At 40.9% G+C, this 25,735-nt stretch overlaps 2 protein-coding genes across 3 annotated transcripts in view; one reads left to right on the forward strand and one right to left on the reverse strand.

The window, feature by feature from the left end:
- Positions 1-1,599: 1,599 nt before the first annotated feature.
- On the reverse strand, positions 1,600-15,243 carry LSM4 (LSM4 homolog, U6 small nuclear RNA and mRNA degradation associated). Of its 2 annotated transcripts, none has more exons than XM_056822125.1 (5): positions 15,001-15,243; positions 12,553-12,594; positions 10,819-10,917; positions 4,324-4,507; positions 1,600-2,396 (listed from the first exon to the last, which is right to left on the reverse strand). In XM_056822125.1, exons 1-5 carry the CDS (start codon positions 15,001-15,003, stop codon positions 2,305-2,307), a joined length of 420 nt encoding a protein of 139 aa, XP_056678103.1. In that variant the 5' UTR covers positions 15,004-15,243; the 3' UTR covers positions 1,600-2,304. The 2 variants fall into 2 exon arrangements, with proteins under 2 accessions (XP_056678103.1, XP_056678104.1); XM_056822126.1 differs by having other exon boundaries at positions 14,903-15,018.
- A 15-nt stretch (positions 15,244-15,258) lies between these two features.
- The window catches only part of PGPEP1 (pyroglutamyl-peptidase I), a 61,859-nt gene continuing 51,382 nt past the window's right edge, over positions 15,259-25,735 (forward strand). The window contains exon 1 of the mRNA XM_056822124.1: positions 15,259-15,302. The gene's annotated coding sequence lies outside the window, so the exon portion shown is untranslated. The remainder of the gene's footprint in view (positions 15,303-25,735) is intronic.

The following is a 25,735-nucleotide window of genomic DNA, read 5'->3' on the forward strand; positions in this document are numbered from 1 at the left end:
TTAAGAAAATATGCATGTATAAAACCACATTAACCTATGTTTATTGTTGCTGACAACATTGAATATGGTTTGCTTTTTCATTTTTACCTTTTAAAAATGGGAGTCACCTCTCAGATAAAACCTTGTCACCTGTAACATTCCCAGCCCAGCCCCCCTCCCCAAAATCTGGCTCTTATTTTTCAAGATAAATTAGTAAGACAAAAATAGACAATCTCTTATTTCTAGAGGATACAGGCTTCTTATTTCTAAAGCAGTTCGAAAAATTCAAGGAGAATATTTTTTCAAGTATTTCTTGCTGCATCCCTATACGGCTTCAGTTTGAGATTTTCCCAGAATCAGAAATAGTAACTGTCAGAGACCCAGGATAGCATATACATGGTATGATTTCCCCTACTATACACTTTAAAACAGGGGTCCCCAAACTGTGGCCCCCGGAGGCCATTTATCCAGCCCCCACCACATTTTCAGAAGGGGCACCTCTTTCATTGGTGGTCAGGGAGAGGAGCGCTATATGCGGCAACACCACAAAGTGCAGCGCCGCTCACGTACAGTACCACTTCTGGTGACATAATCCTTTGCGTGGCACCTTGTTCTGAGAGCAACTGAAGGAGAACAAGGCACCGCACAAAGGACTATGTGGCTGCACAATGGAAGATGTCAGCATGGTGAGTGGCGATCTGGAGGAGGGGATTCCACACTGTGTATACTGCTGCCTGGTATAGTGGTGGCAGTGCTGGGCCTGTGCAAGGTGTGACAGGCCCATCACAGCCAGCCCTGCAGCCTCCACTATCCCAGACAGCGGTATACAGTGTCACAGGCCCAGCACTGCCACGGGCCTTCCAACAATCTGAGAGACAGTGAACTGGCCCCCTGTGTAAAAAGTTTGGGGAACCCTGCTCTAAAAGATACATCCAAAAGGTTGAAGTCTGCCCATATTTCAGATGTATCTCCAAAAGTTCTCCCCACACATTTTCAGAGAAGCATTTCAAAGCAAAATCCTGGCTACAATCTTCATACATCAAGTGTCTTTGAAAAAGTAGAAAAAAGGGGAAGGGGAGGGGAGAATTTTTTCTCCCTAGAAGATGAAATGAATGTACAGGATGATATTAGAATTTCAAACTTCTGAAAAAGAAAGGTATAAATATTATGTTTTTACCCCCAGAATCTCGAAGTTTAAAAGGTTCTGTGAAATAACAAGTGTTTCTGAAAACTATTCTGTATGCGATATACTTTTTTTTTTTAAACTCTTGCCTTCTGTCTTGGAATAGATACTAAGTATTGGTTCTAAAGCAGAAGAGTGGTAAGGGCTGGGCAACTGAGGTTAAGTGACTTGCCCAAGATGTCTGAGGTCACATTTGAACCCAGGTCCTCCCAACTCCAGGTGCTCTATACTTCAAAGAACCCGGAGAAAATAGGTTTGCCAGTAGAGCAGCTCTAGTGTATAGTGAACATCTAACTTCAAAACCCAAATCCACCATTTTTCTATGGAATGGGATTTCCTAAGAAGCCAGAGTGGAAATATGTTCCACAGCAGCCTGAGAATGAACAATCAACATACTCGTCTGTTGAGCATGTAGAAAAGAATTATTCATTTTCAGCTTATGGTTGTATTACTTTTATTTCAGTCACAAACTCAAGTGGTTTCCCCAAAACAAATACTGGGAGAACGGGAAAACAACTCTGATAATTATTCTCTGAAACAAGTTCCAACCCCTATTTTTAGTTAAAAAAAAAAAGACAACAACGACAAAAGAAGCAGCAGCAGCAAGGCTGGAACGTACTAAAGGAAACACATCCCTGACAGTTTCAGGGCTTGTAACTTTGAAGGAAAAAACCTGCCATGTGTCAGAAATGCCCAAATCCTAAAGCAAACATCACAAGACAGACGGCAGTATAATAAAACCCCTCTGGAAATGCCTGAAATATTCTAAAAACAGGAACAAGGCACACTACATTCAGCTATACTTAAAAAAAAGTGTTCAGAATCTTTAAGATGAAATAGCACTGAACTTTTCTTAGGAATCAAGTTCCTTGGAACCAAGAATATAAAAAAAATGAATAGTATCAGCACATTTCTAACTCTAGAAGGGCAGCTAAAACATGTGAGGAAAGAATACCCTAACTTTACCTAAAGAAGACAATTTGAAAGAATTACAAAAGATGTGATTGATGGGATTTCCCCCCAACACCTGCCCAGCCCCCAACTTTCCTTTTTTAAAAAGATTCATTAACTGAAAATTAGAAACGCAACTCCAAATCACAAGGGCAAGTACAGGGCAGCAGCAAAGGGTCTTCCCATCAGTCTCACTGCTTTCCAGCCTGCCGGCCTGGCTTCTTCTCCTGCTGCCCTCTCCCGCTGCCCGGAATGCCTCCTCGGCCTCGGCCTCCAAACACACCTGTGGGAACACAAAAATCTTGAGTCTAAGTCAGTCCTTTGTTTCTCTTCATATTGTTCTGTAGCTGATTATGTTTTCCCACAATATAAAGCATCAAGCACCCTCAGGAAATGGAGCTACACTCAAATCCATATGCAAAAAGGGCTGCTGCCAAGATGGATGGCCACATTTAGCCCACATTCTTGGTGTAAAGTCTTGACCTGTTCAGGCACATTCACCTCATTCTGATTATTTTAGCTGCCCTGTGAGAAGTGAAGGAGGAAGATTCTGCTTGTTTAATCACAAGATCAGTAGGAAAGACTGGAGGAAAACAGCTCTCAAACACTGTCACAACTAGACTTGGATCTATTGACTGCTGACTGGAAACTCAAATCTGGTCCAGGTTTCAGGGGCTACCTCTCAGCCTCATACCCACGCATTGGGAAGAAAAGGCTGCTGACAAGACTCCAGCTGCTCCCAAAGCCATGTTTTCTGAAGGTGATAGGATATTGAACCTGGGATATAATGCAGAATCTATTTAAGACATAGTTGGTAGATGAATGGCAACAATTAGATTTCTCTTTCACAAATCCCTATAATAGGGCAACATGCTCAGAGAATTTGTAGTCTATGATTACTGTCTGATGGGGAGGCCATTGGAGCGCTTGGTGGGAGACCAAATACTAGAGCTTATCATCCCAGAAACTGAAAGTCTCCAAGGATGTTTGCTCTCCACTTCTAGGACACTCTCCTGGCTAACAGATTGGATAAGCAAGGCAAAGTGGAACTGTCTTAAGCATTAAGTTAGCCATAAAAAAAAAAAAGCAACAATTTTTGAGATTCTTTCCTGACAGCCCATAGTCCTCTCCAGGGGAATTCAATTATTGAATTAATTTATAGCATTAAAGTAAGAGAAGTAAACACTGGGGTAGAGCGGGGAACAACAGAATTTTGCTAAAGAAACCCTAAACACTAGCCCAGGAGTTAAGAAATCCCAGTCCTAGCTCTACTCGTCACATGACCTCAGTCATGTCACAAAGAGGCAGCATTAAGCTTAATCTTAGAAAGAATGTTCTAACAATGAAAGCTGTCAGAAAATGGAATGGGCTGATACATGAGATACTGAGCTCCCCAACACTGGAGGTATCGATATATGAGATATGAGAGCTTGTTGGGTATACTAACAAGTAGTCCATCTTACCTCTGGCTTTCTATATATTAAGGTTCTTCCTAGCTCTAAAGTTTTATGCTCAAAATCCCCTGCCAGCTCTGATATTCTATATTCTAAATGTTGCCCAGATGTCACATTCTATATTCTAAGATCTCCCCATTTCTAGCTTCAAACATCCAATGTTCTAAGGCCCCTTCCAGCTCTGCCATTCTGTGTTTCATTCAAGACAACCAGCAACTAAGGCTTCAGTAAATAACTTTGGTTGACTTAGAAGTAAATCCTGGGGAGCAGCTAGGTGGCTCAGTGGATTAAGAATCAGGTCTAAAGATGAGACACTCTGGGTTCAAATATCCTTCCTAGCTATGTGACCCTGGGCAAGTCACTTACCTTCCATTTCCTAGCCCTTATCACTCTTTTGCCTTGGAAACAATAAACAGTATTGATTCTAAGATGGAAAAAATAAGGGTTTAAAAAAAATTCTGACAGGGTTTTATAAAAGGATCGAGTTATGGCAAAGTCTCCCCCAAACTCCATATAGCACGAGCCTTTCTTATGAACTGCTTTTTGAAATAGGCAGAAAGAGACCATACGTGAGTTTTAGTGACTGAAATGACAGTCTCAGCCAAGGATGTCAATGCAGAGTTAGAAGATGGGTAGCCACCCTACTCCCTGTCACCACCTCCTTTTCAGGGTTAAGTCCCAACAACGGGTCAATGTTGGCCAACCTGCCACCCTTGAGCCCGCCAGGCTCAGCCCAGGGCCAGCTAGAGAACTCACCTCGGCCAGCTCCACCTGCTCCACGCCCCTTCTGCTGCTTCTGCTGTTGTACACCACCTCGGCCTCTACCCTTGGACACCACCTCTTCTTTTACCATGTCAATAATCTCATCAGGAATCCGTAAGTATTTAATGGTGCTGCCTCGGATATAACATTCAGGCATGCGCCAGAACTTATCACCATCCTGGGGAGGAAATAGCAGTGTTTTCAGGCTGGAGGGCAGTGATATCACTGTCCACCACAGAGCAGTTACTCCCTCTCACCCATCCCCTCCAGGCTTAGGAAGGTGTGTGTGTGTGTGTGTGTGTGTGTGTGTGTGTGTGTGTGTGTGTGTGTGTGTGTGTGTGAAAAACAACATGTAGAAGTTTAGAGTGCATCTCATGGAGCAGAGCTCCCTCTGGGGCCTGTGAACTGAACATGATCCTTTCCAACTCTAAATCCAACACATTGTTCTTTTTTTTTTTTAAACTCCTGGAAAGCCCTTTCCCTTCCACTGGGCCCCCATGAAGAGACCCTCCAGGAGGCCTTTCCCAAACATTCTGGCCCACAATCATTTCTTTTGTCATGAAACAGCAATATCAGGGCTGGGGATCATTTTGCCCAACCTCATTTTATAGGTGGAGAAACTGAGGTCCAAAGAAAGGAAAGGCCTTTATTTTTCTCATTTGCTAAAAAAAGGAGATCAGATGATTTCCAGGATCTAAAATTCTATGACTCCATTAAGAGGGTTCCTCATCTTCCCACTCAAAGCCACTTCATTCCACCTAATCTAACCCAATATCACCTATCACCTTGGACTGTTCTCTTTGTCATTTTACACGTCTAGTCCTGACTCCAGAGCCTGCAAGTCCCTTAAAGGCAGTGATTACCTCTCATCTTTCTTTTCTGTCTCTTGTAATACTTAGGACAATGCATATAACCCAATAAATAATTGACTAACTAACAAGCAAAACCCCAAACTCCTTTAGACACAAAATAAAGGAAATTAAACATGCCCAATCTGCAGCAATAGCAGCAGCAGCAGCAGACTCCATCCTGGTCCTGAATTCTGACCCTCTTAAAATGAGAGTCTTAGACATCACCATACAGGGTCCATTATCTGTGTTTTACACTTGAATGCTTTTCCAACTCTGACATTATGAATATGAATAACAGCTTTTAAGTTGCTTTAAGGTTTACAAGGCATTTCCTCTACATTAGCCCATTTGATCCTCCCAACTCTGGCTCTATCGGAAATTGTCTCTAAAGGTATCATCGCCATTCTCATTTTACAAATTAAGAAATAGAGGTTAAGAGGATAATTATCTTTAAGCCATACAGTCAACCAATAAGTACCTGAGCCAGAATTCAAACTATGGCCTCTTGTTACTCTAAGAACATTCATTCACTATAAAAATTTCATTTAAATTGGTCAAAGAATTTATCCCCCTGCTTTTTTCTGCCTTTTACAGAGGCAATTGAATTGGTTGGTACAATGGGCAGAGTTCTGAACTTGGAGTCAGGAAGATCCAAGTTCAAAAACAGCCTCAGAAACCTAATTGGCTCTGGGACCTGGGAAAGTTACTTAATTTCTCTTAGCCTCAGTTTCCTCACCTGCAAAATGAAAATAAAAATAAACCTGCCTTAAAGGGCTATTCTGATACCTGTAAAACATTCTGCAAACCATAAAACACTATATAAATGCTGACTTTTATTATTACTTGCACTTTGCCCCTTTCCCTTCCTGGTCTGAAATTCAAATTCACCAGAATGTATTATGACCTTCATGTTATCAGTCCCCTGTCCCCACCCCAGTTCTGATATTTTACATTCTAGGGTCCCTTTCTGCTCTAAGTCCTACCTCCCAATTATTTGGCTATAGCCTGAAGAGAAACAGCCCAGTGCAGAATGGGAGATAAGGAGTTCGGAGATCTCTAGGGTCTACTCTTGGTTCTGATTCTAACTAACTTGTCATATGGTGAACGGCAAAGGAAAAGCCCATCTCCCGGGCTTACGTTTCCCCATCTTTGGAATGACAGAGTAGGGACTAGATGACTTCTAAGCTTTAAAGCTCTGTTCATTAAGTGTAGAAGATATTTCAATGAATACCAAAACAAATTTAAGAGAGAATTTTAGCATTAAAGACGAACCCTCCATTCACTTCATGAGCCTATGCTGGGTAGACAGAACCAATGCCTCCCCTTCAGGGTTGCCATTAGGAATAACCTTCTTATTTTCTACAAACACACAGGGAGAAATCTTGCTACATTTAAGACAACTTTCCCAGGGGAGCGGTCCATCTTGGACCATGCTGGGTGGCATTTAACTCAGGGTACAAGGAAGGTTGGTAGCCTGTTTTGTCTCTTTACTTCCTCCTTTCAGTTCTCTGCTGAGGAATAAACAAGCTAATCTTTCCTTTAGTGCCAGCAAAGTGCGTTTTTTGACTTCCAATGCTGTTCTTGGCACCATCTAGTGGCCATTTCTAGGTTTTGTTCAGAAATGGTTATCCCCCCCACCCCCCCCCCACCCCTTACCTCCGCTAGAATGTTCCAAGTCCATTAAATGACAAACTTTGCTTTAGAGCCCATTGGGACTCTAGTTTAGTACAGGACTTCTTGACCTGTAGTCTGTGAACTATTAAAAAACATTGATAACTATTGTTGTTTAGTCATTTTCCAATCCTCATCTGACTCTTCTTGACCCCATTTGGGGTTTTCTTGACAAAGATACTGGAGTGGTTTGACATTTCCTTCTCCACTTTTCAGATGAGGAACTGAGGCAAGCAAGGTTAAGTGACTTACCCAGGGTCACACAGCTGGGAAGTCTCTATGGCTAGATAGGATTTCAGGAAGATGAGTCTTCCTAATTCCAGGGATGACACTCTATCCAATTTGTCACTTAAGTGACCACATTAAGAACTGTGCCTCACTATAATTGATTTCCTTAGTAATCCTAAGAATTTTTATACATTTAAAAATGCTATTCTGAGAAAGGTTCTATAAGCCTCACTAGATTGCCAAAGGGATACACGACACAAAAAAGTCAAATCCTGACCTAATCTAAGCTTTACTTTACAGACGAAAAAGCTAGAAGCCCACAGCAGGAAAGAAGCTTGTCCAAGGTTATAATAGTCTAAGAGAGTTACTAGGATCTAGGTCTTTTTTTTTTTTTAACCCTTACCTTTTGTCTAAGAATCAATACTATGGACTGGTTCCATAGCAGAAGAATAGTAAGGGCTAGGCAATGGAGTGAAGTGACTTGCCCAGGGTCACACAGCTAGGAAATGTATGAATCCAGATTTGAACCCAAGACCTCACATCTCTAGGCCAGGCTCTCAATACACATCCAGCTGCCCCCAGGACCTAGGTCTTTTGAGGCACTTAGGGTTACGAAAATCAAGTTAAAAAAAAATACTGTCCTTAACATCAATCAGAAGCAAGCATCCTCTGTGATAAAAGAAAAAAGGCAGCCAGCTGCTTAAACTCCAGCCAGCTGGGCCTAGCAGTCTTGGTCCAATCTACAACCCGAAACTTCCCTCAATTAAGTTACCATGATGCCAGAGTAGAAAGAATACAGGATCTGGAGCCAGGAAGATTTGGATTCAAATCCAGCCTCAGAAAATTATTACCTATGTGACCCTGGGCAAGTCACTCCACCTCTGATGCCTCAGTTCCCTCAATTATAAAATGAAGTTAATAATAGCACCTATCTCACAAGGTTATTGTGAAGATCAATTTAGACATGTGTAAAGTGATTAATTCTGTGCTTGGCACCCGGTAGGTGCTATGTAAATGTTCACTTCCTTCCCTTCCCTTCCCTTTCAATTTTACTATCCCATGAGTCCTCCAAAGTCACTCTTCTTCATCTAAATTAATATTGGTCAATTCTAACTTTCAATGCAGCAGGTCCCTTGGAAGTAGTCTTGATGAGTAAGGGAGAGAAAAATATTAACAAGTCACAATGTCGGCCTTAAGGAACTTTTGGCTGGCAGCAAGGAAGGAAAGAAAGAAGATGGATTTTCTTTTAAAATCAGTAGTCTCCTCTATGTGGGTGGTAAGAAGGAGCCTGGCTCTGAAGGGGGAAGTCCAACCTCCACAGCAGGGCCCTGCTGCCCAGCAGCTAAGTGAGTCCAGCCATCTTTCTTCACCTTCCTAAGTCTGTTTTCTCCTTTGTAAAATCAAGGTAGGAAGACAGTACTTTGAAAACCATAAAGCATTTTAGAAAGTTTGGTTCTCATTATTAATAGTAGCAACAGCAACAAGAACAAGTGATTCTAGTAGTCTAGTGCACAACAATATGCACACTCAGGTGAGCAAAATACATTTGCCAACTAAAGCAGCCAGTGAATTTTACAGAAGAGACTTGGAGACAGAATTAGGAAGCTCAGTAGCTAAAGTGTGAGTGGAGAGATATTTGTGTGACTCTGGCCAAGACACTCAACCCTAATGCCTAGCTTTGGAACCAATACATAGTATTGATTCTAAGATGGAAGATTAAGGACTTAAATTTTAAAAAAAGAGAGAGAAACTAGGAAGGACAAGACTACTATAAGGAAGGCTATTCCTAGGCAGTTTTCAAAGGAAGAAATCTAAGTTATCCAGTCTTATGAAAAAAAAATGCTCCAAATCACTCACAATTAGAGAAATGCAAACAAAAAATATGAGGTTCTGTTTCATACCTATCAGATTGGCAAAGATGAAATCTCTCTTGATTGGAGAAATGCAAATTAAAACAATTCTGACATACCACCTGACACCTAGAAGACTGGCCAATATGACAGTAAAGGAAAATGATAAATATTGGAGGGGATGTGGCAAAATTAGGACACTAATGCATTGTGCAGAGTTGAGAACTGATCCAACCATTCTGAAGGGCAATTTGGAATTATTCCCAAAGGCATATAAAAGAATGCATTCCCTTTGATCCAGTAATACTACTTCTGGGTCTGTATTCCAAAGAGATTTAAAAAAAAAAGGAAAAGGATCTGTTCAAAAATATTTATAGCTGCTCTTTTTGTGGTGGCAAAGAATTGGAAATTGAGGGGATGTCCTTCAATTGAGGAATGGCTGAACAAATTGTGGTCTATGATGGTGATGGAATACTATTGTGCTATAAGGAATGATGAGCAGAATGATTTCAGAAAGAGCTGGAAAGACTTCCATGAACTGATGGAGAATGAAATAAGCAGAACAGGAGATCATTATACACAGAACCTGCAATACCATGGAACAATGAAATGTGACAGACTTTGCTACTAACAGCAATACAATGATCCAGGACAATTCTGAGGGACTTATGAAAAAGAATGCTATCCATATCTAGAGAAAGAAATGTGGGAGTAGGAATGCAGATAACATAGGATTTATCACTTGTTTATTTGTGCATTTGTTCTGGGATTTTAGTTCTATAAGATTATTCGCTTACAAAAATGAATAATATAGAAATGTTTTGCATGATAATACATGTATAACCCAGATTGAATTGCTTGTCAGCTCTGGGAGGGTGAAGGGGAAAAGAGAGGGAGACAATATAGAGCATATAACTGGAAAACTTGTGTGGAAATTTACTATTAAAATAATAAAAAAAAAATTGGCAAAGATGACAAAAAAAGGAAAGTGATAAATGTTGGAGGGGTTGCAGGAAAATGGATAATGTACATTAATGCACTATTAGTAAGGCTGTGAACTGGTCCGGCTATTCTGGAAAGCAATTTGGAATTATTCTTTCAAAATCCCTAAACTGTGCATCACCTTTGAATCAATGACACCACAACTAAACCTACTTTCACATCAAAGAAAGGGGAAAAGAACCCATATGTACAAAAATATTTGTAGCAGTGTCTTTTTTTTTTTGTAATAACAAAGAATCAAAAAGAAGGGACTGCTCACCAATTCAGGAACAGTTCAATAAATTATGGTATATGAATATAACAGAATACTGTTGTGTTTTAAGAAATTACTAATGGTACTGAACCCTGTTGGCAATTCCTGACAGGGTTATTGGATTCAAGATGCAGAATAAGACATATATTTTCCAACGGTCAATGAAGAAATTTGGTTTTGTTTGTGTTAAAAGGTTTTGCTAAAAGGGTTCATTTTTCATTTCTTCTCAATAGGGTGGTGATAGGATGGGAAAAGAGAAAATACATTTTTGTTAGATAAAAAAAAAAGTCACTTTGGGATTAAGGAAAATCTGGTCCAGTAGAAATAGCACTGGGCTTATAGACAGATGACCTAGGCTTAAATTCTACTTTGGCATCCCATTTCAAAAGAAGTTTCTCAAGGGCAGGGCCTGCCTTACTTTTATCTTTGTATCTCAGATCCTAGCAAAGATCCTGGCACATATGAATGAACACATAGATGGCTGTTACCTTTGTGACTTACATGTTCTATTTCTCGATTTTCAGATTTATAACAGTAACAGGTCCCCTCTAGCTTTCAATTCAGTGAAATATATATATTTCTATAGTTTGGGTCAGAGGCTACCAGGAAAGGTGTTCTGCAAAGGCCTACTTACCCTGGATGTACAGATGACCTCTCGCAAATTGATGTTCATCCAGTTATCACAGCTCACAAGGTGCCCATTGTAGGTTTCACCATTTTTTAGTTCTACCAACTAGAAAAATAAAGTTCAAGCCATAAATCAGATAATCAATTACCAAGTATTTATATTTGTTATGTGCTAGGGATATTATTGTCTTCAATAAACTTAATCATGCACCTATGAAGAAATACTATAAAATAGCATATAATTAAGTGCTAATGGTTCTAAGTTTTCTGTTTCACAGGAGTATAAGGGGGAAGAATAAAAATTATAATACTCATGAAAAGAGGCTGACTTGAAATTGGACCATTAAAAAAAATAAAACCCTTACCTTCTTAGAATCGATACTAAGTATCGGTTGCAAGGCAGAAAAATGATAAAGGCTAGGCAATTGAGGTTAAGTGACTTGCCCAGGGCACACACTGGAAGTGTCTGAGTCCAGATTTGAATCCTGAACTTCCTCCTGTCTCTAGGCCCAGCTCTCTATCCACTGAGCCATCTAGCTGCTCCTAAAATTGAACCATTCTTTAATGGCTCAGATTTTAACAGTAGGGGATGGGACAAAGGATAATTCACATAAAGGCAATCAATGTGAATGAGTACAGAGGTGGGAATGAGCATAGCTAAATCCTGGAACAGTGAAGAAACTGACATAATTGGATAGAAAGTATGACCTTAGCCACAAGTAAGAAATAAGGTCAGAAAGTGGTAGGGTGAGGCCCCTTCCAGAAGGGTCTTAAAAGCCAGGCAGTTTTTGCTTTGATTCAGTAGGAGAAAGGAATTATTAAAGATCTAGAGGTATGGTAGAAAGAGCAATCTGACATTGGTGTGCAGGTGAAATTACAGGAGGGAGACACCAGAAGTAGGGAGGCTAGCTTCTAACCAGTAGAGAAGCAGCTGTGGTATACTGAGAAGACCAGTCCATTGAGGGTTAGAGAGACTAGGTTTAAATCTTGGCTCTATAACTACTTACTTACCTGTGTGATATGGGCCAATTCAATTCCAAAAACATTCATTATTCTCCTACTCTGTATGTGCTAGGCACTAGGCTAGGTGCTGGTGATACAAAGGTAGAAACCAGTCTTTGCTCTCAAGGCACTTATATTCTACTGGGGGCACACAATGAGTATACAAATAAGCACAGTTCTATGTGGATGCTCCCAAGATCAACCCAGGCGGCAATCGAGCTATAATGTGTCTCCCAAAAATTTAGTTTCCAAGTTAAAAAAAATTCACCCCACCCCCTGCAGTCCACTGACTAAAGAGACTCTCTGAAATAAATCAGATGAATGCTAAGTAAGACAAGCGAACTACAATCTGTCATGGGGCCCACCCTCAAGCCTTTCCAGCTTGACAGGACCTACATTACAGATGGTATCTATAAGCATGGGAAACATGGATATTCCATCAGATTCCATTGCTGCTCTGCATGAACTGTCTTGGTTTTGCCTTTTCCCTTTGTTATAGGAATGTCTCTCTGCGTAAGGAGGGGGAAAGGGATGTAACTGGATATCAAGGTGATGTCAAAACAAAAGATCTCAAGATAAACATTTCTAATAAAAGAAAACATGGATATTTTCCTAGCCAACCAAAAATTAAGAATAGAAACACATAAGGTTCAAGATCTCTTTTACTCTTCATGTTCTCCTCTTTAGATTTTGTCCAAGACTGATGTTCATCAAGCAGTCGCCACATTGGCCTACTTACCATGGGGTGATTCTGGGCTGTCTTCAATAAGGATAAGGGCAGCTAAGAAAGCAAACAAGACAATTGAGAATTCTACTGGCTAAAGCATAAACCTGTCTTTCTTCCAACAGAGATCACAGTTCCCACAAGATTAGAACACTGGACCTTAAGAGGCCCCCTAGTCCTTCCCCCTCATTTTCTAGGTGACATGTGATTTTTAAATAATGAAGATATAAGCAGTGATTCTTGAATTGAACAATGAGATTTACCTGGGCATTAATCCATCTATGCCTACAACACTATATTGATATTTTTCCTCTCCCTAAAAGCCCCAGGATGCCTGCCCAAAGTAGCCAATCCCTTCATGGACCTTACTTTCAAGTAAACGCTCCTTTAGCAATGGACACTATTTTTCACTTTAGTTTATTTGTATTTTTATTTGGGGGTTTTGGTTTTATATGAGTATTCTCTTATAACAGTGACCAATATGAAAGTATGTTTTGCATAATACATATACAACTAGAGACAATTTGGAGCTTGTAATTTCAGAAAATATATGTTGGGAAATTGTTATTACATGTAACTGGAGAAATAAAATACTTATAAGACAAAAAAAAATTTCACAAGTCTTTTCACTATGGACTTATTTTTCAATCATGTTATTGAGTCATATAAATAGCCCTGGAATGGGAGTCTTCAGTTCTGGCTCAGCAACTTATTTAATGTGTAGTTCCAGGCACTGAGCCTCAGTTTTCTCCTCTATAAAATAAGGAGGTTGGAGAGGATGATCTCTAAGAGCCTTTTCAGCTCTTATAATCTATGGTCCACAGCCAATCTTGAGGAGCTCTGGGAAGGAAGAAATACCACAGATTTTAAAATTTCAGTATGTTACTAGAATAAGCATCTGAGGATTTTCCAAAGAAAAGGAGCTCTGGGGAATCTCCTTCAATGGATCACCCATAAGCATGAGCCACTGCTAAGCAGGAAAAAGTCCATTGCCTTAGCTGGTTTCCTGAAGGAATTCTGTGATGACCAAATGTGCAGACCTGCAGCTAAATGACAGAGAGGAGGTCCAGCACAGGAAGAACAGGGAAAGAAAAGGATAGAAATAGAGATGAAACTTAAGTTTAAACAGGAGGAAGTAAAGAAGCCCTACCCTTTTTTACTAGAGTTCCTTGATTATACACATTCTTGAACCCTACCTTCTTCTCACAACTCAAGGTGGATGGAAAAAGAAATAAAGGATGGGTGAGAAAGGAGAGCAAAACTATTGGCAAGATGAGAGAAAAAGACAGAGAGAGAAGGGATAAAAGTGGTGGTGGTAAAAATACATGAGGTGGTAGTGGGGAGAGGAAAATAAAGGGGATAGGAAAGGAGGTAGAATATGGAGAAATGATGGAGGATAAGGGAAAATAAGAGATAAGAGAAGGGGAATGAATAGGGGGATGAAGTGTTGGGGATGAGGGAGAGAAAGGAGAAGAGGGGGATGAGTCAGGAAAGAAACATTTATTAAGGGTCCATTTTGTACAAGACACTGTATTAAGTACTAAAGATAACAAAGTGTAGACAATGAATAAATAAATATGTACAATCCTACTATGTACAAGATAAAGAGTAATCATTAACAGAGGGGAGGCACCAGAATTAAGAGGGAATGGGAAAGGCTTCTTGCAGAAGATTTTAGTTGGAACTTAAGAGGAAGTCAGAAGACAGAGGTAAAGAATGAAGGTATTGAGGCATAGGGGACCACCAGAGAAAATGCTGGGACCTAAGAGATGGAGTGTCTTGTGCCAAAGACAGCAAGGAAATCAGTGTCTCTGGAACGAAGAATACGTGGTAGAGAGTAAAGTGTAAGAAAACTGTAATAATAGGAGGGGGATAGGTTATGAACGGCTTTGAATGGTATGTAGAAGATTTGCAATTGATTTTGGAAATGAAAGGGAAGAATGAATAGAGGGGGATGGGTAGGATGGGAATGAGAGGCTGTGGAGGGAGGTATGAAAAGAAAGATTGTGAAGAGAGGAATTAAAGAGGGAGATGAGGAAGAAAAGGAGAAAGGATGAGGAGGGAGATGTGTAGGAAGGGGAATAAGGAAACGAATGAAGGAAGAGATAAGGAGGGAGATGAAGAGTAGGAGTAGGGGAAGGGGAAGAAAAGATTGAAAGGAATGGGAAACGAGGAGGACTGAGATATAAAAGAGGATGAGGAAATGAGAGGGAAAAGGAGTGAGGAAGAGGAATATGAGAACGACAAGAGGGATGGGATGAAATAAGGGCTGAGGGAAATGAGAAGGGATATGAAAAGGAGGAGATGAAGGGGAGACCAGGTAGAGTCTCGCCGTGCCAGACCCGCCATAACCCCCTAGGTTTACCGAGAACCAGCCTCCCTCCCTGCTCTCCTCGTGCCAGTGCCGGGGACTGAGCCTCGGAGTAGCTCCCGCCCGACCCGTCTCCCCCAGAGTCCCCTCACCATGGTGCCGGCCGAGCCGGGGCGGGACTCCTCTGGTCACTTCCGCCGCCGCCCGCCGTAGCTCAGGGACTCAGAATTCCCTCCAGGCTTCACGGTACGGAACAGGGCGGGCTGACGCCTCTACCAGCCAATTCCGCCCCAGTCCTACGCCACCTCGACCAATCCCGAGAGGCGTAGGGGGCGGGAAAAAAGGCCGAGAGCTCCAAGAGGTGGAGAGTGACCTCGCGCCCTGGACACGCAACTGCCGTAAAGCAGGCCTCCGTCAGGGGCTGAAAAGAACTGCGCGGCGCGGGGCATTCTGGGTAATGTACGATGGGATTGGCACGCTGTATTTTTCTAAGAGGAAACCTGGAGGCAGTGGGAGTCTTTGGGCCTCTCTCAGTGTGTCGGCTTTGTGAAAAGGGCCGAGTAATCGCAATATACGTGGGGATGAGGGCCTAGGGTGCCTTAGAAGGGGCGTAGAGTAGTTAGGCCTTGAGAGAGGACGAGACTTGAACACCACCTCTTACACAAGGAGGCACCTGGGAGAGGTAGAGCTCAAGCTCATAAGGCTTAACTCCACATTCAAGTCACTTATGCTCACTGATTCCCAGTTTCCCCTTCTGTAGAATGGAAACAATAAACCGCACCCGCTTCCCCAAGGCTTTTATAAGGGAAGTGCTTATTCAGAGATACAGGGGCACTATAGGAATGGGATCTTCAGCTTCCAAATCAGCCCCCAAGCCTATACTAAGTGCAGAATGGGAAAGTGTGTTCCCCACAGGGCAGATGATAATCCTGCTCCCTTCTACCCTGTTCAGATCACTCCTGGAGGATGGTGGTGAGTTTGGGGGCCATATCTAGGATGTGAGAGCACTGGAGACCCCAGAAGGAGTTGAAAGAATTGCAAATGGTTTTATCTTGGAGAAAAGATTTGGCAGAGCTGGAGGGTTCAGCTGTCTTCTAGGATTTCCAGAGTGGTCCTGTGAATTAAATTTGTTACAAGCAATGGGAGGAAGGTGCAGAGGGCCAGACTCAGGGTTCAACATGAACCAGCTCCCAATAATCATAGCAATCCTTTTACCACCTTGAAGATGCATGTCATTGGAAGTTTGCAGAGCATATTTTCAGGTTACAGAGTCTAGCATTTGAGTGAGGTTCAAGTGAGGATTTTATGAAGTGCTTTGCAAAGCTTAAAGCATTATGCAATTGTTTTTTTTTTTTATTGAACTGTAATGCAAGAGAAGAAACTATTATTGCAATCACCTTTTTCTGTGTAAATTATTGTGTTGGGCCCTGGGGAATAGCCTTGTATTTGAAGTTGGAAGGAATCTTATAGATCACTTTTCAGATAAGGAAGCCAAGACCCAGAGAGGTAGTGGCTTGCTAGAAATTAAGACACAGCTCCAAGGTGTAAATCTTGAAATTTCTCAGACTTGTGAATGTTAAAAATTTCCACATTGAGGAATCCTCCATTGGAACAAATTCCCTACTGGGAAACATTCCCCATTTTGATGTGAGAACTCGACAGGATCAGAAATGGGAGGACCTCTACTCCACCGGTACTTAAGACTGCTTTAGGGGAGAAAAATCCTTGCTAAACAATGAAAGTACTTGGACCCATGTTTATAATAAGGCAAGGAGTTCTTTGAGCCATGCCTGTTTTTTAGAATTGATACAATGAGATGCTAGGTACCTAAAAGGGTTGGGCAAGTTTTCTCTTAATGAGATTAGTTGTCTCAGCCGAGTTTTCACTGGTTCAGATTTACCGAGGAGATTAGTTGACTTAGCAGGAATTCAGATGGGCAGTCCTTTGGAAAATGTCTACAGTGATTGGTAGATGTAAGGACTTAGGGGAGGTTACATAGGAGAAAAACCCCTATATAAGAAAAAGCAGAATCTCTTGAGAGGAAGAATCCTTTTGGAGGATCTCTGATGAGGATTGCTTGGGAAGAATCTCTTGAGAGAGGCTCTGGAGAAGGGAAGCTCTTGGAGGACAATCTCTAAGGAGGTCTCGCTGGAGCTCCTCTGAGGGGACTCTGTCCCTCTGGAGGCTCTGGAGAGAGGCCCTTTGGAACAGTCTCTGGCTGGAAGGTTCTTTAAAGGAGGACTCTGGCTGGAACTCTCTCTGGTGAAGTCAGTTGAGATGGAGCTGGCCTGGTGTTACTAGAATCCTTGCTTAGACAGACCTTGTGGTGAGTGTTAAAAGACTGACTGACTGATCTCTCTCTCTTAAGACTCAGGTCTAGGCCATGTTGGCTTAAGGCCCTTCATACTTATTTCCCTTTTCTCTCTTTTTCTCTTTTCTTTAATTCCACATTTGTATTAATTAAAATCTCTATAAAACCCAGTTGACTTGGGTATTTGAATAATTGGGAATATTTCCCTGGCGACCACCTTATATTTGATTTAAAAACCAAGACACTGTAGTGAAACATATTTTCTGCGGTCAAATTTACTCACCCTCTCTTATATCTATCACAATTTATATCTTCCACCATTTTAACTCACTACAGTTTACAACATCACTCTTTTAACTGTTACAGTTTAAGGCCTTCAACCATTTTAAATCTAACAAAGGTCTAACATAAATGTTCTGAAGGGGAAAGAGCTCTAAAGTTAAAATCAGTACCTTAGTTTAAAACCCAGCTCTCCTCCCAAATAGTTGTGGGGCAAGTCAGTTTTATGTGCATCATCTTCCTCGTCTGTAAAATGAGCAAGTGTGACTAAATGATTTTCTTTATAATGATTATAATTATTTGTCTACTGTCCAGATAACTCTATGTGATAAGTGCATGGTGTTAAACTGGAAAAAATACAGGGCAGTCAGTTAGCAAACTTAACAGTGATTGAACATGAGTTATTCAAATAATGAAAAGAAAAGGGTAAAGACCTCAGTATCCATTAAGTAGGGTAACATGAAAGGATTTTGAGCAGAGGAGTGACCACAGCTATGTGGAATATTAATCTGATATTAGGGAAAGGATACATTGGACCGATTGTAATTTTAAAATTATTTTTAATTAGATCAGACAAGAGTAAAACAAGATAAAACAGTAAAAACAAAGAAGACAAGATGTTCTAAAGATTAGATTCCAACACTGGCATACAGAAATAGAATGTCCTAGTGACCCTATGCTCTCTACCTAGTCCAGTGTCTCCCTTTCCTTCTTCCACTTCTCTAGGGCCTCATTTTCTTCCTCTGCTTGTGGGACCTCAGTCTTCAGGTGCCTTAGTTGTCTTACTTTTTCTCTATATTAGGGATAAAAAAGTTGTTGCCAAAAGATACTCCACAGTTAACTATTTCTGAAACTCCCCTACACAGAACTTGTACGCTGTTCACAAACAAGCAACATATGCCCTCTAGTGTCCAGTTCTTTAAAAGCTTTTCAATTTCCTTACTAAATGGTTGAATATATATTGTAGGTATACTTTCCTCTAAGAACTTCAAAGAATAAAGTAAAATGAGTTCTTAGAAATTCTTCAGCTTTGCTTTCATCTCATATTCTCTCAAGGAAAAACTAGTTGTCTTTTTTACAAAGGTAAATTCATCTCTTTTAACTCATTCTGTTCTCTTTGAGATATCTTTCTCCTTCCTCTAGCTGTAGAAATTCTACATCTTTTAAGATATAGTAATTCAGATGCCCTCTCCATGAAGCTTTCTATGATTGTTGCTTTTGATCTTCCCCCTTTAGGTCTGAAATTTAGTTTTCATGTCTCATGCATCTTACATAGCATGTATCATGGTTATTTGAATGTATGTTTGACTAGATTGTGAACACCACAAGGCAGGACCATATCTTTTTAGTGGGTACTTAATGTTTGTGGAAGTATAAGCCTTTTAACATGTACTGTATTCAAAACTACTCCTTCATTGTTTAGATGGACAAAAAAACGGCTAATTCATTAAACAAATTCCTGTATGCAAGGCTAAATAATCTATATTTAAAGATGAACAAGATCCAGTCTCTGCCTTCAGGGAGTTTACAGTCTACTTGAGATAATCACTTACAGATAAAACTCATAACTTTTCTCTACAGATAATCTTTAGTACATATAGCTTTTTTGCAGATAAAATATAGAAATTTTATAACTAATAAAATATAGGGCAGTGCCAATCTGCTAATATGCTGATTTTCTTTAAGCTCAACTTTCAAGAACTTCCTTCCTTCCTTCCTTCCTTCCTTCCTTCCTTCCTTCCTTCCTTCCTTCCTTCCTTCCCCTCCTTCCCTCCCTCCCTCCCTCCCTCCTTCCTTCCTTCCTTCCTTCCTTCCTTCCTTCCTTCCTTCCTTCCTTCCTTCCTTCCTTCCTTCCTTCCTTCCCTCCTTCCCTCCTTCCCTCCTTCCCTCCTTCCCTCCTTCCCTCCTTCCCTCCTTCCCTCCTTCCTTCCTTCCAATTTGAACTCAGGTACTTCTTATGCCAGGCCTGGCACTCTATAAGATGCTACCCATCTGTCCTAAGCACCCCTTTCTACATGAAGCTTTCCAGGTCCCTACAACAGCTAAAGCATTCCCCCCCAAATTACTGTGCATATATTTTGTATATGTTATATATATATGTTGCCTTGCCCATCTAAATGTAAATTTCTTGAGGGCAAGAACATTTGTACTTTTGTCTGTGCTGTGCTTGACATATTGCAGGGGTTTATAATGTTATTGCTTGATAAAATCCAAAATAACTTTACAAATAATGGGGTTATAGAAGTTTAAAGGAAGAAGAGATCCACCTGGAATGATCCAGTAATAATATCTTACATTTATATAGCAAATATTTATTTATATTCTTTTGTTTGACCTTTCATCCTTTCCTCAGTCCTCCTCTTTGATCTTCCCGCTACTTTTGGACACTCTCCTACTATATAGCCTCTCTTCTCTTGGCTTCCCTGATACTTCCTTTTTCATTTTGGGCCTAAATTATCTGACTATTCTTTCTTAGTCTTCTTTACTAGATCATCATCATCTACCCTCACCTCCTATGCATGACTGTCCCACAGGGATCTGTCCTGAGCCCCTTCTCTTCATATTTTATATTATCTTCCTTGATGAGAATATATTACTCCCATTTACTCCTATGGATTATCTCTATGCAGATGAGTCCCAGATCTACATATAAAACCCTAATGGCTTTCCTGGATGTTGATCCCATATCACAAACTGCCTTTTGGACATTACTACCTGGATTTTATTTTAGCATCTCAAATTCAACATACCTAAGACAGAAGTGATTATCACCTCCTATACACTTGCCCCATCTCCAAGCCTTATAATTTGAGTCAAGAGTACTAACATCTTTCCAAGTTACCTCAATATATAACTTCAATTTATTCTTAACTCTTCTTTCTCCCTTATCCCCTGAATCTATTCAGTTTCCAAGTTTTGTTGCTTCTTCCAAAAACATCTAGCCACCAACATAGGCTTCAGAAGGGTCATAGAGTAGTCAGAACTTAAGAGACTTTCCACCCCATGTCTTCTGAGGTGGCAGCTCAGCCTGCTTTCCTACCTGAATGCCACCTTTTACAGAGGGAGGCACCTGGGAGAGGAGAGCTCAGGCTCCCAATGCTTTCCTACACATTCAAGTCACTTATCCTCCCTGGATATCAGTTTCCCCTTCTGTAGAAAGGAATCAATAAGCCCCACCCCACCCCCAGGGTTTAGAGGCACTATAGAAATGGGGTCTAAAACTTCCAAATCAGCCCCTAAACCTAAGCCAAGTGCAGAATGGGAGAGTATGTTCCCAACAAGGCAGGTGATAATCCTGCTGCCCTTCTACCCTGCTCAGACCACCCCTGGGGGATGGTAGTGAGTTTGAGGGCCATATCTAGGATGTGAGAGCACTGGAGACCCCAGAGGAGTTGAAAGAATTGCAAATGGTTTTAGCTTGAAGAAAAGAAGATTTGGCAGAGCTGGAGGGTTCAGCTGTCTTCCAGGATTTCCAGAGTGGTTCTGTGAATTAGATTTGTTCTAAGCAATGGGGGGAAGGTGCAGAGGGCCAGACTCAGGGTTCAGCATGAACAAGCTCCCAATAATCATAGCAATCCTTTTACCACCTGGAAGATTAGGGAGATGCATGTCATTGGAGAGATGTTAGAGGGAGAATTACTGCTTCAAGCAGGGGGTGAATTAGACATGTTCTCTGAGCATATTTCCAGGTCACAGAGTAGCATTTCTGGAGGTAAAAACCTGCTTTTGAGTGAGATTCAAACAAGAGTATTTTGTAAAGTGCTTTGCAAAGCTTAAAGCATCCATACATATATAATTTTAAAAATTGAACTGGTACCCCAGAGAAGAAACCTTAATTGAAATCATCTTTTTCTGTATAGAGTATTGTGTTGGGCTCTGGGGAAGAGGCTTATTTTTTGAAGTTGAAAGTGATCTTTTCCTCCCATTATTTTATTTTTTCCCACTTGCACATAAAGATAACTTTTAACATTAGTTTCCTAAAACTTTGAATTTCAAATTTTCTCTCCGCTCCCTCCTTCCTGAAATGGTAAGCATTTTGATACAGGTTTTACATGTGATACTATATAGAACATATTTCCATATTGGTCATGATGTGGAAGAAGACAGATGAAAACAAACCCCATGAAAATATAGTGAAAAACAGCATGCTTTGCTCTGTATTCAGACTCCATCAGTTCTTCTTTGGGGATGGATAACATTTTTCATCATAAATCCTTCACAATTATAGTGGATCATTGTATTGCTCAGAATAGCTAAGTCATTCGCTGGTGATCATTATAAAGCACTGTTGTTACTCTGTACAGTGTTCTCCTAGTTCTGTTCACTCTGCACCAATTTATTTCAGTCTTTCCAGGATTTTCTGAAATCATCCTGCTCATCATTTCTTCTTCCTTTTTTTTTTAATTTTATACATTATTTTATTTGGTCATTTTCCAACATGGAAACAAAGATCATTTTCTTTTCCTCACCCCCCCCCCTTCCACCACCCCTCCCATAGCTGATGTACTATTCCACTAGGTATCACATGTGTCCTTGATTCTAACCCATTTCCATGTTGTTAGTATTTGCCTTAGGGTGTTCATTTAGAGTCTCTCCTCATTCATGTCCCCTCAACCCCTTTAGTCAAGCAGTTGCTTTTCCTCGATGTTTTTACTCCCACAATTTATCCTCTGCTTGTGGCTAGTGTTTTTTCTCCTAGATCCCTGCAGAATGTTCAGGGACATTGTATTGACACTAATGGAGAAGTCCATTACGTTTGATGGTACCACAGTGTTTCAGTCTCTGTGTACAATGTTTTCCTGGTTCTGCTCCTCTCATTCTGTATCACTTCCTGGAGGTTGTTCCAGTCTCCATGGAATCACTCCACTTTATTATTCCTTTTTGCACAATAGTATTCCATGCTCATCATTTCTTTTTTTTTTAAACCCTTACCTTCTGTCTTGGAGTCAATACTGTGTATTGGCTCCAAGGCAGAAGAGTGGTAAGGGCTAGGCAATGGGGGTCAAGTGACTTGCCCAGGGTCACACAGCTAGGAAGTGGCTGAGGTCAGATTTTAACCTAGGACCTCCCGTCTCTAGGCCTGGTTCTCAATCCACTGAGCTACCCAGCTGCCCCCTTCATCATTTCTTATAGCACAATAGTATTATTATTTAGAAAGGACCTTATAGATCACTTTTCAGATGAGGAAGCCAAGGCCCAGAGAGATAGAGTAACTTTCTGATAATTAATACATGGTCCCTAGGTCTAACACAAATGTTCTAAAGGGGAAAGAGCACCAAGTTTAGAGTCATTATTAAGTCTGAGGGGTAGCTAGGTAGTGCAATAAGCAGATAGAGCAGTGAGGGCAACTCTTTTAGAGACCGAATGCCCAAACTGCAACCCTCATGCAGCATGTGAGGTACCCCCTTACCCCAGAGATGGGAGGGAGAGAGCACTCCCAATGGGCTGCTGGGCAGAGGGGCAGGTGATGTTAGAAATGTCCTTAGGCATGTGTGGAGAGGGGGAAGGGAACAGCCCCCTCCAGCACATGTGCTATAGGTTCACCAACATGGAGATAGAATGTCAGTCCTGGAGGTAGAAAGACTCATCTTCCTGAGTTCAAATCTGGTCTCAGACACTAGCTGTGTGATTCTGGGCAAGTCACTTGATCTTGTTTGCCTCAGCTTCCTCATCTTCAATGAGCAGGAGAAAGAAATGGCAAACCACTCCAGTATCTTTGCCAAGAAAACCCCAAATAGGGTTATGATGAGTTGGACAGGATGGAATGACTGAACAACAATAACAACCTAAGTTTGAAACCCAGCTCTGCTCCCTAATAGTTGTGGGACAAGTCTTATATGTGCCTTATTTTCCTTGTAAAGATAGGATTAACTCTCCCCTTGTCTGTTTTTAGCTAATCGAATCAAGAACTTGAAGTACCCCTACTTACAATTAAGTATGAGAGTTCACAAGTCACTTAGTAGAATTAGTGACAACTCCAAAGGCCACTACCCCCTTCCCCCTTGGACAGTGCTAGGCAAATTGAAAGGCTGAAGGAGTGACAGGAAGTGAAGTGGGGAAAAAGAGGTATAAAAAGAGACCAACATGGTCTAGCATTCCTTCCCTTCTTGGCATTTGGAGAGATTGGTTCTGGAGATCCCAGCCTTGGCTTGGAGGAGACCTTTTCCCTGGGTCTTGTGTCAGCTTCCTGGGTGAGTGGCTGAGAGTCCTGCCTTGGCTTTGGAGGAGGCTATGTTGGTGGAACTCTGGCTGAAAACACCACCAGGACTTCTGGTTGAGGATTACCAGGAAATTGTGGAGACAAGGGACTGGGGAAGCCCTGTGGGGTTGAGCCTCACTTTACTAGAGAAGAGCTGGTAGGCTTGTTAAAATCTGTCTCTTTAACTACATTTTTCCACTTTCACTCTTTCCTCCTCTTTGTAAATAAAGCTGCTAAAAATAATTTTGACTTAAGCTATAATATTTTAAATCTGACAACCACAATATTACTTTATAACTATCATATTTAGCATAAAACCTAAATTGAAACTCTTACATCCTCATCTGTAAAATGAGCAAGTATGACCAAATGATTTCCTTTCCAATGTCCAAATAACTATAAGATATGATATGTAAAATGGAGATACAATTGAAGAGTAAGGCAAAGTTCTGTATGAGACACAGATGGAAGGAAAAATAATGATCCCAATGATAAAAGATACCTTTTGACTAATAACTGTAAGGACTCTCTCTTTTCCTTCGCAGGATGTAGGATAATATTATTGATGGAGATGATGTTCCTACAGGAATATAGTGGTGAGAGGCTCCCAACTCTAATTGAGGCCCTTTATCCCTCCTTCTCCCAGCATACCCCCTGGGGGAATCCAACTAGATGAGGACATGGGACACATAGCAGAGCACACTTTGTCTTCAGTGCTGAATGATAATAGAAATACTACCAAACTTCACCTCTGATATGTGTAGCCAAGACAGTGTTTGCTTAGCCCATGAAGAGCAGTTCTGACAAAACCCTTTATACAAAGTGTATTCCAATAAATAGAATTCATAGTATAATATAATAGATCAAGAAAAAGAAAGGAAGATAATTTATAAAGTGTTTTCTTATTACAACTTTTTGAGGCAGGCATGGTATGGATTATTGTTTTAGTTTTATAGATGAAAAAACTATGGCTCAATGAAGTGACTACCCTCAGGCTCATACAAGCTGTGAGAGGCAGAGCCAGAAATCACTCAGTTTTTCTGGTTCTCAGTTAAGCGCTCTTCATTATACCTCACTGCCCATCAACAGTCAGTTTTCAGGTGAAGAAATCAAAGCTATCTATCTATAGTCATGAGGAAATGCTCCAAAATCAGTATTGATTAGAGAACTGCAAATCAAAACAACTCTAAGATACTACCTCACCCCTTTCAGATTAGTCAATATGAAAAGAGAAAAATGACAAATGTTGGAAAGGATATGGAGAAACTGGGATACTAATGCACAGTTGGTGAAGTTGTGAAGTCGTCCAAATAGTCTGGAGAACAATTTGGAACTGTGCCCAAAGGACTATGAAACTGTGCCTACCTTTTGATCCAGCAATACCACTAACTAGGTCAGTCAAGGATCCAAAAAAAAAAAAAAAAAGGGAGGGGGAAAGAACTTATACATTCAGAAATACTTATAGCACCACTTTTTGGGGTAGCAAAGAACTGATAATTGAAGGGATGTCCATGAATTGGAGAATGGTTGAACAAATTGTAGTATATGATTGTAATGTGTATAATTAACATTTTGAACCCCAGGACTCTCTCTCCCAGCATTCCATGTTCCTTCTCACATTATGTGCTAACATAGGGAGGATATAAGTTTTGTGTAGCTCTGCCCTCACACTCTCTTCTCCCAGAAACGTGGCTGTTGTAAAGATTAAAATTTAGGGGAGATGGGGAGACTGAGGCAGGTAGAAATTAGTTTCTCTCTGCAAGGAGTATTATATTTTTTAGAGGTTTATTAAAGGTTAAAGATTAAAGAATATACAAGTAAGAAACATGTGCCTAGGCCAGAGGCCTAGACAAAATAACCTCACATCACGCAAGAGACCACCTGCTCCAAAACGGAAGTCCAAAAAAAGCCAAGAGAGAGAGAGAGAGCCCTTCAAAAGCCTTTGAATCAGCTTAAATACCCTCTCGATCTTGGCCCAGGTGAGATTACAAGGCATTCTGGGGAAGTGGAGCAAAGGCTCGTGGGGATTGTAGTCCTGTATTCGAGTCTATTTTTTACATTTCCCCGTCTGATCATTTTTGGAAAAATTAATTTTTCC

Source organism: Monodelphis domestica, chromosome 3, assembly GCF_027887165.1.
Source record: "Monodelphis domestica isolate mMonDom1 chromosome 3, mMonDom1.pri, whole genome shotgun sequence".
Taxonomy (NCBI): Eukaryota; Metazoa; Chordata; class Mammalia; order Didelphimorphia; family Didelphidae; genus Monodelphis; species Monodelphis domestica.

What these genes read in the sequence shown, in the direction of transcription:
- LSM4 (XM_056822125.1), bottom strand. An exon ending in AGGTCATCTGTACATCCAGG is followed by an intron (nt 4,508 to 10,818) that starts GTAAGTAGGCCT and finishes TTTCCTCCCCAG; the next exon opens with GATGGTGATAAGTTCTGGCG. An exon ending in AGCAGGTGGAGCTGGCCGAG is followed by an intron (nt 2,397 to 4,323) that starts GTGAGTTCTCTA and finishes GTGTTCCCACAG; the next exon opens with GTGTGTTTGGAGGCCGAGGC.